This window comes from Eucyclogobius newberryi, unplaced genomic scaffold (assembly GCF_026437365.1).
Source record: "Eucyclogobius newberryi isolate DKJ021-1_F unplaced genomic scaffold, fEucNew1.0.hap1 SCAF_10, whole genome shotgun sequence".
Taxonomy (NCBI): domain Eukaryota; kingdom Metazoa; phylum Chordata; class Actinopteri; order Gobiiformes; family Gobiidae; genus Eucyclogobius; species Eucyclogobius newberryi.
Window position 1 is genome coordinate 12,595,082 of NW_027315724.1, and position 13,466 is coordinate 12,608,547.

General features: G+C 38.2%; 1 protein-coding gene across 2 annotated transcripts in view; it reads left to right on the plus strand.

Moving 5' to 3' along the window:
* The first annotated feature begins 503 nt into the window (after positions 1–503).
* The window catches only part of golim4a (golgi integral membrane protein 4a), a 28,674-nt gene continuing 15,711 nt past the window's right edge, over positions 504–13,466 (plus strand). For both annotated transcript variants that reach the window (XM_072461301.1, XM_072461309.1), the window contains exon 1: positions 504–755. In XM_072461301.1, the coding sequence (XP_072317402.1) occupies positions 569–755 (187 nt within the window). In that variant the 5' untranslated portion in view covers positions 504–568. The remainder of the gene's footprint in view (positions 756–13,466) is intronic.

Here is a 13,466-nt window from a genome sequence, read left to right on the forward strand (position 1 = left end):
CTGCCCACCAGTGGCGGAGGCGCGCGGCTGCATGGGTGGGACCAGAGCGAGCCGCGGAGGAACTTCCCCCCGCGCCGCAGTCGGATGGCAGGCGGCTGCGGGGCTGACACGTATCTACGGTGGAAAGGTGCCGCTGCTGCTCTGAGCTAAGGCCTCGGCTACCGCGTACTCCTTCCCCGTGCGTTCGACCCATTATCGGAGCGAGGTCCGCGCGGGAGTTTGACGCACTTTTGACGCGCGTGGTCTGGAGTGTTTACAGTGTCTGCAATCTGAGAGAGAACATTCTGGAAGTCGCGAGTGAGCAATGTATGCAAAAAAGAATGTAAAGTACTGCGGCAGGCTGACTTTGGATCAAGTTTGACCGCGGGAATGCTCGAGGAAAGAGGATAGCGGTCTCCTGTTCGCGACCGGCCGTGCGTGGAAGTGGAGTCGGGGGGGAGAAAAAAAAAAGTTCCGGCGGGGGGGGGGGGGAGTTTGTCCGTCCTGAGCAGCAGCAGAGACGGGGCTGAAAGGCGCTGCGGACGGTGGCGGAGGGGAACAAGGCTGGCGGTGGTGGGGGTCCGACAACATGGGAAACGGGGTGTGTTCCCGGAGGCAGCGGAGGATCTTCCAGTGCCTGCTGCTGCTGACCGTGGTGTGCGGCGCGATGTACGGCGGCATGGTCTCCTACGAGATGCACAAGCAGCTGAGGAGGACCGAGGCCATGGCGCAGAAGTACCAGCAGCACCAGGAGTCACTGTCGGCGCAGCTCCAAGGTAAACACGGGCGTTTGGTCGAAACATCTCGGGAGAACGTGGCTTTAAAGGCGACACACGCAACAAAAATAAAATTGCAATACAATAAAATCATGTTTCCTCAGCATTGGTTTACTCAAAGTTGTATTTTGATTTTGATTCTTGAAAGATAATTCCTTTTTTCACTTACCTCCTGTCCCCGCCCACATTCCTGTACAAAGTTGTGATTTTTTGGGAAAAGTAAGAATTTAAGTGATATTGGTTTAAAAATGTCACGTAGCAACTTTTCCATAATAAAGACATGTAAATGACAATCACGGTGACATGTCACTCTGGAGAGGCGGGGCTTCTGAGTTCTGCAGCTTTGAACAGGAAGTCCTCAAATACCAAGCCGTTTCAGATCGATATTTGCAGTTTACAATGAACAAAATGTATGATAATGATCTACATATGTGATAGTTCAAAACTAAGTACCTGGAAAAAGCATAATATGTCTCCGTTAACTGCAGTAGGTCAAAGTCAATTTGGAAGTTGGCAAACATCCTCCATGGGACTGTTGGCTGTAGAAGTAGACTACTAATGGTCTATTAGTAGACTTTGGACTCAGACTCCCAACACACTCTCAGTTTCACGGGGGTTATTAATAGAGGTGGGCAATATTGACAAAACTGAATGTCTCGATTTTTTTTTGGGGGGGGCATAACAATATTCAGATGGTATTTAACATAATTGTGTTTACAAAACATATTAGTCAGGGTTTAATTATCAGAGAAATGTAAAATGAACCACGAAAGGGCAGAAATATCACTTTATACTTTTGGTAGCATTTTTTACTATAAACAACATATTTGATATTCTTTTTTGTTGTTGACTTGACCTTTCAATATGTTTTAGTGGCAATTTAGAATACCGCAATACTGGCCCAAAGAAGACGTTAAACATTGTTAAATATACCAAATTTAATGGGTTTTTTTTAGGGCTGGGCAAGTTAACGCGTTATTATTGTGTTAACTCATCACTTATTTAACGCGATCAATTATTTTAAGGCGCATTAACGCAGGTTGGATTCCCCTGGTCCGCACCAGTTCTAAAGCCTCGTACAAACCGCTGCGGACGAATCGCGCCCGACGCAGAATTTGAGCGCGTGAACATTAGAAAGACAAACGCACCGGACTCATGTCCGTAGAATACACTCAGCAGCAGACGTGCGTCCGACTCGTCCTGCACATGCGCAGTGGAGGAGTTGTGCTGTGTTGCTTTTGTTGTGGTGTAAATGGAGTTTAATGTTGGACCATGGCTTTGGTTTATTAACTTTACAAAGTCAGCGGCTATAGGCGCCAGCCGAGGCAACCCGCCCGGGGGCCCGCGTGAGCAGGTCCTGCCGGGCGCCGTAGCTGGGGAGATCCGCGAGAAGGGCCCGGTGCGTGTCTTTATCAGCTGAAAACGTGAATAACCTGGTGCCTTAGCAACTGGCTTAGTGCAGAGGAGTACAAAAACACCCAGTTTTAGGAATCTACAAACTTTTCTGGTTCTTTTCAATGCCCTGGCAGTGGCAATAAGCTTTAGTTTTGTGTTTGATAACATTGTTTAAGTGAAAATGTACACAATGTATTTATTTGCATTTAACTGGTTAAGTGTTTGTTTGCACAACTAATGTTATGGCGCTTTAGTGTCAAGTTCTAAGAATTTACAAACTGTACTGAAGTGTTTTCTGGTTTAGGGACATTTGGCACTAGACTGGTTATGCTGCTCTAAAATGTGTTTTGAGTGTCTAATGTTTAATGAGATTACAATGTTTCTGACGTTACTTCCGAAGTGGCCTGTTCATCTTTCATGATTGTGGCTCAGGATTTTGTGATAAGTGAATACTTAATAATTAATCGCGATTAAAAATGTTAATCGTTGCCCAGCCCTATTTTTTTTCTTCAGGCCTGACATGCATTAATTTGAACCGGCCAAAAATATGTGACTTTGTGCTACTATTTGTTTTTTGTTTTTTATATATGACCTTAAATCACCTCATTCTCAAGTTAGGCTTAAACAAACAAACAAAAAACAATTAATCTCAACTAAACTATTATTGAAATTATTGTTAATTCATTTAGTATCCGAATAATCCAAAACATGCCATGTGCTGAGCTTTTCAGACAGAGCACACCAATATATGTAAAAAAATAAATAATGTTTTAATAATAAACAAATAAAAAGTACATATATTGTATCAAGTGGCATCTCTTTAGCTTGTTCTCTGTCACATTTTGTAAAAATCACAATTGAAACAACAAATCAACAGATTTACTGCATCTATTACAAAATAATGGTTAGTTGCAGCCAAAGGTGATTGCAAATTCAATGTTTATAACATCTCAGCCTGATAAATGATATTATCTCTGCTAAATTCCTGACACACACAAACACACTTCATCAGTACACAGATAGTTACTCTGCTCACATCTGCAGACAACAACAAATACACACATTCACATTTACTTTTACTCTTCTGTAGACTCCTTTAATACTTCTAAACTACTTTGTGAGTTAATGTATTGAATAGCACACAGGTTATGAAAGCTTCTACATCTCCTAATCAAACCTATCTGCTTCAATAATACTGTTATTATATAATACAGACACAGTTTAGGTTTTGGTCAAAAATGTTGTAAAATAATGTAATATGTGACAATACTTTTCAAGAAGCTATAACATATGGTCAAAATGAGTTACAATAGCTTTGAACAGTGTTGGGAAGTAGCTGAATATATATATATATATATATATATATATATATATATATATATATATATTTATATATATATATTATTTCAGAATACTAATTTTGACAGTTTTAACAGTATTTCTGTACAGTTCCTCTTTCATTTGGTGGTATTCAGAATACAGTTAATTTTCCAAACCCAGAAGAATACATTGTGGTGTTGGATCATGAAATTTAAGGCTTTGAACTGCATTGAATTAGTGAGAAAATGGAAAGCGTGTTATTGATTAACCGGATAATCTTGACACTCTCAGTGACAAGCCAGGACAGGAGCTGATGTGTTCCACTTACAGTGAGAGCATGTGCAATGTTTCCCTCTCTCATTTGTGATGAAGGTTTTCTTCTCTCATAAATAAATGCATTACAAACTGTGAAACGCAAACAAAAAGCTGGTCTAATCATATAGTCATGTTTTTGTTTCAAACTATATTATAATTAAAATATTCTAAGTATTCAGAATACGTATTTATTAGACCAAGTAACAGAAACATACTGTATTATAATAAAATACATTATTATGCAGGTAGCCAATATTCTGTGATGAAATACTTTTTTTTTTTCTGTTGGAAAAAAAAAAAGGAATAAACATAAAACACAGAAGAGAACACGACCGAAGGGAGAGTGAAAAATAAAATACAAAAACAAATTAACATTCAAAGAACCACAATCATGGAACACCTTAATTAAAATAATGGTCCCATGTGAATCACAAGAATTGTAAAATCTATCACTTGGCCGATATAGCAGGCGATATTTGTACTTTGTATCGTATTGATTATCGACATTAGTTCTCCAGCAGAAGGACCAACCTGCTGCTTAAAAGCTATGAATAAAGCTTTATTTGAACACTTTATTACACAAGGCACTACACAAAATGTGTCTGATTTTGTATCCAATTTGTAGAAAAACTGGTTTGTAGTACCGGTAATTGTACTCATTGAAATAGGCATTGGGCATGAAAAAAAAGACCTGTGAACGGTATAAAACGGCACAAGTTAACAATAAGCAAATGGGTTACCACCAGATCTGGGTTGTAATTATGTTGACAAATCTGTCTACAGCTATTATTTTTTCATACAATGGTATTCCAAACATCGAATTGCTCATTCCTAAGCATACTCTGATTACCTCTCACTGCTCAGGAACACGGCTGAGTAATGGAACCAGACTTTTTTATATATATGTCGCTTGCCAAAAAAAAGTCTAGTTAAGTGTAGTTTGATGCCATCTGATTATGCTGTGACTTTAGACAAATGAAGAGTGATACAGACACCTCCTCACTCCTCGCCCTGGAGTCTCCTTTAAAGGCCGTATTACAGGTCTTTAGGATTTTCTAATTTTGACTTTATTAGCTGTATTTCAATCTGTTGTAAATATAGATAATAGTTTTGCACCCATCAAGCAGCTATTTGTGTGGACAAGTTCAAAAATCTGTAGAAAATTCATTTCATCCAAAGTCTATACATTTTGATGAAATGCACAAATTAAAAAAATGTTTTTGACCCGCTAAACATTAATTCAACAAAATGAAGAAGCTCTCATATAGTTTAATTTAAAAAAATACAAATAAATGACTGATGAGTTATGGCCCAGTGGTTGCTGGGTAATTTTCCTAGTGTGATGTCATCAATTACAACCAAGTAAAATAATAAACTTAAACAAATTGCTTTCTGGGATATAATGTGTGTAATATTTAGCCATATATATATATATATATATTCAACATATATAATTGTACTTAACTGGATTTCAGGAAGTGGATGGACTGTAAAACAACCCACAGAAGTACAAATAAATCACATCAAGCCCTTGTTTGATTTGTATTTTGAATCAGCTTTTTTGCACCCTTTAAGATCAGTCTGAATACTTGCCATTCCAAAAGTGTTTGTCTTTTGCATACTTTTTCTCACCTCGAGGTCAAATGCGCAGTGTTCTCCTGGTGGGTAAAATGTTGCTCGTTTAAACTTCCATGAGTCATTCGGGCACGTTTTCGGGCACTTTCTCTGATACCTTCCAGACTAAACTCTATTTTATCCCTTAATTACAAGCCTTTTCTCACCCTAATGTGTGCAGTTCATTAAAGTGTGTCTTGAGCCATGAATAATTTGTCATTTTTAACATTTTAACCAAAAGAGGGTTTAGATTTAGATATCCTGACAACTTTTCAATTCTTGCCCGGTTTGCTCTTTTGGTTGATCAGTTTAGTTAGTAACCAGATTATTTTAGAGGTGCATAAAAAATAAATAAAATAAAATTCACATACAAACTAACCGCTTTGGCTGCAATTTGCAAACTTTATTGGCGTTTCGGAGATTGTGGATTATTGTTGGATTTATACTAGATTTTTAAAGATCCAGACTGATGGAGATGTAGATATTGTAATTAAACAGTTTAGTAACAAGTCAAGCCTCAAACGAATCCAGATTAAAACAATCCTTTCAGTCAGCTAAACAAAACTGTTTATAACACTGTACGGGGTCCACATTTGAGTTGATTTGAGCATGTTTCTGTTTTTTCTTCTTTGGTTTGAGTCAGTGAAATCCCTCCAGGAGTGTTCCATTGTAATAAGATTCAGTTGTAGTCATCTCAATAGTTTTGGAAAAAAGCAAGACGTTTCGACTTTTATCCCAGAATAATTCCCAATCTGCGGATCTAGTCTGAGAATTGTCCTGTAAGCAGGACATATCATCATTCTAACGCAGCATTAGCCTCTGACATGTCCAACTGCTTCACAATAACAACACACAACATGTCTGCACTTTTATCAAGACCACATTAATGTCACTGTCAGTAACCGATATAAATACAGATTTGTAATAAAGTGTATTTCTTACAAGCATCACTAGGGACCAGGCTTTTAGACAGGATTTGAAAACACCCCGTCCAAATATTTTTTTCCGGGACTATGGGGGCTGACTAGGCCAAAACCCCTCAGCAAGAACACTGTAAGATACAAGATTTATTAATCAAATGCACTCAAAAATGCCCATCCACATTTTAAAATACCCCTTCCAAAATACGGGAACACGGCCCTCTATCTAAAAGCCTGCTAGGGACACTCTTTGATGATATTTGAAGCTAGAAAGTGAATCTAAACTATTTTACAGTACACCCTTGTCGGGGAAGAAATGTTGAATCTGACTAGTTTTTTAAAGATATATGTCATTTATGGCTTAGCAAAACTTCAGGCTCGATGCAAATGTAGTCGCAGGAGTTCTATTGTCGCCGTTCATGAACCTTTTGGTGTTTTTCTGTTCTCTGAAAGGTGATAATGGTGTGAGAATAATGTAACAAAGCATTCATAAAGATAAGACCGAACTGTCGTTTTGTTCTTGCCACACCCATGTACCCTTTGTGCCGTGGCTGAGCTTTTGGACCAATCCGAGCACTGGGAGACTTGATACTCTGTGCAGTAGCTGTTGATTGCTGGTTCCCGTTGTGTCCTATATTTAGAGGTGGGCCATGGCCATGGGGAGTTTTCGACGCTAGCCGTATTGATTTGCTGTGATCAAGCTAAAGCGCAGGCAGGCTGGCAGTTTTCGTGGCAGTACATTCGTGGCTGAGTGTTCGTTGCAGGCCGTGGCGTTCCCTTCCTCAGACGGGCCGATTGCCTCAGCGCCACTCGACAAACACGCTTTTTAGTGAGCTCTTGAAAAGCTAAATGTTGGTCAATGCGATGGCTATAGGTTGTGTTCATTTTAATTTGGGATTTGTTAGCGAAAGATTGGTTCTATAAACTTGACATATTATTCTTTTGGCTATTGAGGAAGACTAAGTAACATTTGCGGAAAAAACAGTCTTGCAACTCTCCCTGGCTCTTTTTTATATTTAGCAACGTTACATTTATTTTTCTTTTTGTATGAGGTTATATTGTCTTATTTTGATAAAGAAAGAAAAAAACTAGAGGAAAAAGCTTTTGTCGTACAATGTATTTTCACAAGAGAGCTGCAGGGGGAGCTCAAACGCCAAAGTTATTTAGCTCCTGCTAAATGTTGTCACGCTATCCCAGCATGCACCACCATGCTCCACACTGGCAGCTGGGAATTTGCATAGAAACTAACAGCTAACATGAAACTTTATCTGCGTTTCAGAGAGATTGTGTATTGTTTTTGTGCTCTGGGATGTACAAGTGATCATATGCAGTAGAAAGATTGAGGCATTGATGCACGCAGGATTTCTGCAACTAAATGGACTGTAGTGAGTCAAGCCTCACATTCACTAAGTTACAAATGTATTTCTGTATTCAGTTGGGTTTACGATTTAACGGTTTTCTCATAACTTTATCAAGATTGGATTTGGCTATTCAATTAATTGTGAATCTATTAATGAGAGAGAGAGTTGTTTAAAGAAAAAAACATCACAAATAAGTTTATTACATGGGCTCGAGTGAATTAGCCTCACATATGTACAACAGCTTCACATTAGTCAGAGTACAGCACTTTTTTGACACATTGTATGTGATGTATTGCTATTTACAGTTTAATTTAAGGACAAACATTAACTCCAAAAGCTCCATTTCGGGCTTGTTGCCGTTCATAACCACAGCCGTAATGGTAAGGCACGTGGTGAAGGAGCTATTGACAACAATCTCAAATTGATGTTGAAAGTGTTGAACTCTTTATTTTTCACTTTCCTAATGCGTTTCACCGCAATGAGTTAAGTGCTTTTCTCAACTTTTAGAGGCTGCCGTTGTAACGCTAACAAACAGTAGCACGCTAACAGCACACGTCCTGCTTCAGAGATTAACATGCTCTATAATTTGATGCAGACAGCTCACAGCAGTCTGATTTTGACTCTAACAGTTGCATATAATATATCTGTTCTGGGGCAAAACCATTTTTATTTGATTACATGAAAAAAAAAATGGTTACAACCCCATGTAATGGCACCAACATGTGGAATTTTGTTTTAGTTTCATAGGCCCAGGAATTACACAGACATGAACCATAAATCAGTTACAAACAGAAAATTCTACTATGATTCTATTCAGTTTGAAACTTGCCGTTCTACAAGGTTCCAGCTTCCTTTTAATGAGGACTTTTCGAGGACTTCTGACAAAAAAATAGATGTAATAATTTGGTTTTGATTTGTTTAATGCTATGGCAACAGTGCTAACATTTCATCACTCTGAGGGCGTGTTCACATTCACACAAACACCACATTTAAATTAGAACTGAACCCAGATCTAAACACGGACGGGACTGAACCTGGACTGAACCGGGACTGAACCTGGACTGAACCTGGACTGAACCTGGACTGAACCGGGACTGAACCGGGACTGAACCTGGACTGAACCTGGACTGAACCGGGACTGAACCTGGACTGAACCTGGACTGAACCGGGACTGAACCGGGACTGAACCGGGACTGAACCTGGACTGAACCTGGACTGAACCGGGACTGAAACAGAGAAGATGATTTGGTTTGGCACGTCCAGTTATATTTTTTTTATGATACTAAGGTACGGTAATAAAAGTACATTAGAAAATCTTTGGGGAAATATATTGTGTACACACGAGTATTCTACAATGCCAACAATACATTATTACTACCATGTCATCGCATTAATTACTCTAAAATGAAATGCACACTACATAACTTTTATGGTGGAGGGTCTTCCACCATCATTTTATCTGGAATGTTCCACAGTATAACAAGAAACCAAAGTTATTTTTGTACTACATAGATGAGTGTAAAGCCATACTGTGGGACATTGCAGGCAAAGCGATAAACTCTAACAAAAAGATACAATGTGCACCTTTAAGAGCCAAAATAAAACAATTTTATACTTTAGAATGAAGCTTAAATTAGTTCAATCAATCAACCTTTATTTTTGGAGCCCTTTACAACATTCAAAGTGCTTCACAATAAAAATCAAGGCAATATAAAACATAAAAACAAAGTAAAAACAAACTGTACAAAATAAAGTGTTAAGAGCCAGTCTAAATATGTTTTAAGCCTGGGTTTAAAAAGGCTAAAGTCTGTGATGGTGCGCATGTCAGGGGGCTCATGTCGGGGGGCAGTTTTCTGGGTTTATGTAAACATTGGTAGATAATGAATATATGTAAGCCTGACTTTTACAATGACCTGTCAATTCTCCTTGTGAATCACCTTTTCTGTTGCTTCGCTTGTAGTCGTCGTAAGTATAATGTTGAATGTGGACTCTTTGCACTAATGCCTGTTGTATTTAGCCGCTGAACTGTTACATTTGCAGTTAGATCCAAGTCGCCCATGAAGCGCCGCTCAAACTGAAGATCGTTTCATCCTATTTAAATGTATCGCAGTGGACGGAGGTCGTGATTGTGTTGACCGTATCTCACGCCAACAGTAACAGAGCAGTGCAAACCAGCGGAGCAGCAAGGGTCGGCCTCAGACAGAGCCCTGTTGTTCTCATGGCCGCTGCTGCCCGGGACACGTCTCGCAAATAATCAAAGGCTTTTTTTTTTTCTCTCTCTCTCGCTCTCTCGCTCTCTCGCTCTCTCGCTCTCTCGCTCTCTCGCTCTCGCTCTCGCTCCTCTCGCTGCTCTCGCTCTCACACACAGTCCCAAATAGAAACAGGTCAGTAGTAGACGTCTGGTAAGTGAGATGTGAACGTATAGAATGCAGTAGTTCTATGATTGATTTAAAGGTGCGATATGTTACCTTTCTGGTGATATCTTCTAGTTTAATGGAATTGTTGTTGCTTTGTCTGGGATGTTCCACAGTATGGTGCAAAGTTTTCTACATTTTCATATATTTAACAAAACCGAAGATACTTGGTTTGATGGTGTCACATGAAAGTCTCCATGGTGATCATTACTGTAAGTTTGATGCAAGTTTGTCGAGCATTTAAGGTAGTATTGTTGTCACAGTTCTAACATTTACAACCTGATTTTGATACTAAGGAATAGGCTCAATGCTTTGGATACCACAATGATTAAAAACACTTGTTTTTGTTGACAATTGACTTGGGCTGAGTAATGCTGTGATGAAAAGTGAATTGTGATCTCATACTTGTGACAATTTGGTATTGTGGTGTTGTGTTATCAACACATCGTGATTCACTATGTCTCTATTTAATGCCGTTTGTTTGCTTAATTACACTCTTTTTTTTTCTTTTCTCCTATTGGTTAGACTGTAACGACGTGAGCGAGTGACAGCTGGATCTAACCAATCACTGTGCGGTGTGAAGCTGATGAAAAATACAAAGTGTCTATGAATCTATATATAAATATATATAAAAATCTATATAAATATATATATGAAAATCATGTTTTTTTGTGCCCACCCCTCCAAATGACTGAAAAACAATTCTTATAGTTCTGTTAAAGCTCAAGATCATTCTAAAACTGTTCAGTAAAGGTGACATTTTGTCCGGTTTAATATATAATATAATATTTTTTCAAAGTAGAATCTAATTTCAATACGAGTTTAAGTATAGATTTAGATCAGATTTCCGATACTTTAGACAACTTTTATTGGGAAATTGCAAAGATAAGAACACCTCAACCAGGGAAAAAAGGCTCAAGAAGAATGTGCAGAAAGTGAAAATATACGGACAACTTGAAGTGATAGTTTGGTCAGATTTACTCATTTTGCTGCTTATAATTGAGTGATGAAGATTAAATAATTGGAATCATCACATTTAAGGTTAAAGTATATTTTAGGGGTTTATCGTTTAAATCAGCTGTGCCAAAATATTTGTCCATGTTAAAAGCAAAAATGAGGACATTTTAACCCATTTCAAAATATACGATGCCCATTTATCTGTTTATGTCATTGATTTCTGTTGTTTGGTCATGGTGTTGAACAATTTATAATGTTGAATAATCGTTAATTGTAATATTTCTTTCCACAATAATTGTAAAAGCTGTATGATCAAATTGTCTTTTATTGTGTTTTTCAGGGGAATAGACTGGTTTCTTCTGCACATACTTAGTCTTTTCAGCTCAAAATCTAAATTGTCTTTTCAAAGTTTGGCTCGCGGGCCCAACTAGAACGTAATTTCGATTTGAACGGAAAATCTGAAAACAGGGCGCGGGTGCTGTGACCTCCGGCGACCTCCCATGACCTAATAGAACAGCATCACATTTGGCAGGAGTGACAATGACGAGCGTCTAAGCAAGAACATTTTCTTAAATGTTATAATAAAACAAACCATGCACAAATAAAAGTGAATTCTGCTTTATGTTTGCTGCACATTCTGGAGATTCCTTCTCATTTTGCAGATCGTTACGGTTTCCACAGAAACCGTAATGAGCTGGCTTTACTAAGAAATAACTACATTATCAGTTTTACCCAGAGCCCTAGTTCAGCCACATTTTAGACTTTGACTGTAACAAGAGGAAAAACTGCTGTAACCTAGTTTATTAAGGAAGCATTTTATGGAGTTGTCAGGAGTTGTCAGTGGTGCAAGAAGTACTCAATTCAGTTTCTTCAGTGAAAGAACAGATACAGGAATAAGTAGTATTCAAATAAAAAAAATATACCGTTAAAAGTACCGTATTTTCTGGACTATAAGTCGCACCTTTTTTCATAGTTTTGGGTGTGACTTATACTTATATTTATACTTCTATACTTATACTTATACTTCGGAGCGACTTATGTGTGATATTATTTTTTGCATTTCATACTGCAGTGCAACTTATACATGTTTTTTTCTTTTTCTGGCTGGTGCGACTTATACTCCGGTGCGATTTATAGTCACACAGTCACACAGATTATCTTTTGAACTATAAAAGAGTTTGTTTTTCCTATATCTGCCCACTCACAGCGGATGTCAAGATTATCAGGTTAATTGATAATCGTAAGAACCAAAAAAATTATAATTGCGACAATTTTACAAGCAAAATTAAGTCTGTTCAATATAGAGCCCAAAAATTGACCTAAATGTGAAGAACGTTATTTTATCTGGCTGTTTTTGTCACATTTAACATTATTTTATCTTTCAGAAAGTTTAATTTCACAAAGCCATTCACAAACTTGAGGAACGATAACATGTCAGACCACGGGAATGAAAGAAAATTAAAGATTTCACTCAATAATGATGAATAATCGTTAAATCTTGATGTTTGTTCTCACAATAATGAAACACTAACATTTGATACGGTTACATCCCTACTCACAGTCTTCTTCAGAGTTGGTCATGTGATGTGTCTTGTCGGGTGATTAACACAAGTTTTGGCGCTGTCTTTTTAGGCAGGACGACAGCGCCATCTGCAGTCCGACCTCTTCCGGTTATTATGCCTGGTGTGGGAGACTAAAAAGGCCCCTCTCGTCCTGGTTCATAGTCCTGTATGCACGTTTTCTTGCTTCAGTTACTTCCTCAATCTGGCGACGATGTTTGTCTGTCCCGGTGATTTTTGCTCCATCCCTGTCGATAGTTTGTGACGCTTGTCTGCAGATGGCGCTAGAAAGACGGCACCAAAACTTGACAAGACACATCACAGAAACATCACGTGACAACTTTTAAATTGATTATCAGAAGACCAAATGAAGCCAGTTGGATTATTATAAAATAGTTCTTATTCTTTGTCATTTTTGTTTGTGCAAAGCTGGGACTAAAAATAAATACATGGACATAATACATACTCTTTTTCCTTTTTAGAAATACAGGTGGAAAATATGACATCTACAATATCAACATTTTGGATGTTATGATTGGTCGATGAAACAAAATATTTAAAAAAAACAAAAAGTACATAAACTCGTGTTGAAAAGGGGATATCCATGCTTTAGTGTTTAGCTTTACTGTCAAACATTTGAGCGAGGTCATTTACAGGCACATTTCAACCCATCTCGAGCACAAACACAATTCACTTCTGCTATTTTGTCCGTCTGCTTAGTTGTTTATCTGAAGTAAAAACCACTCACCGGTACATTTGTAATCCGAGCTGCCATTTACAATCCTTTTATGCACTTAACAGGACGGCCACGGTTACCCAAATGAATGTGTTTCGGAGAGCTTTTTGAGCACCTTGT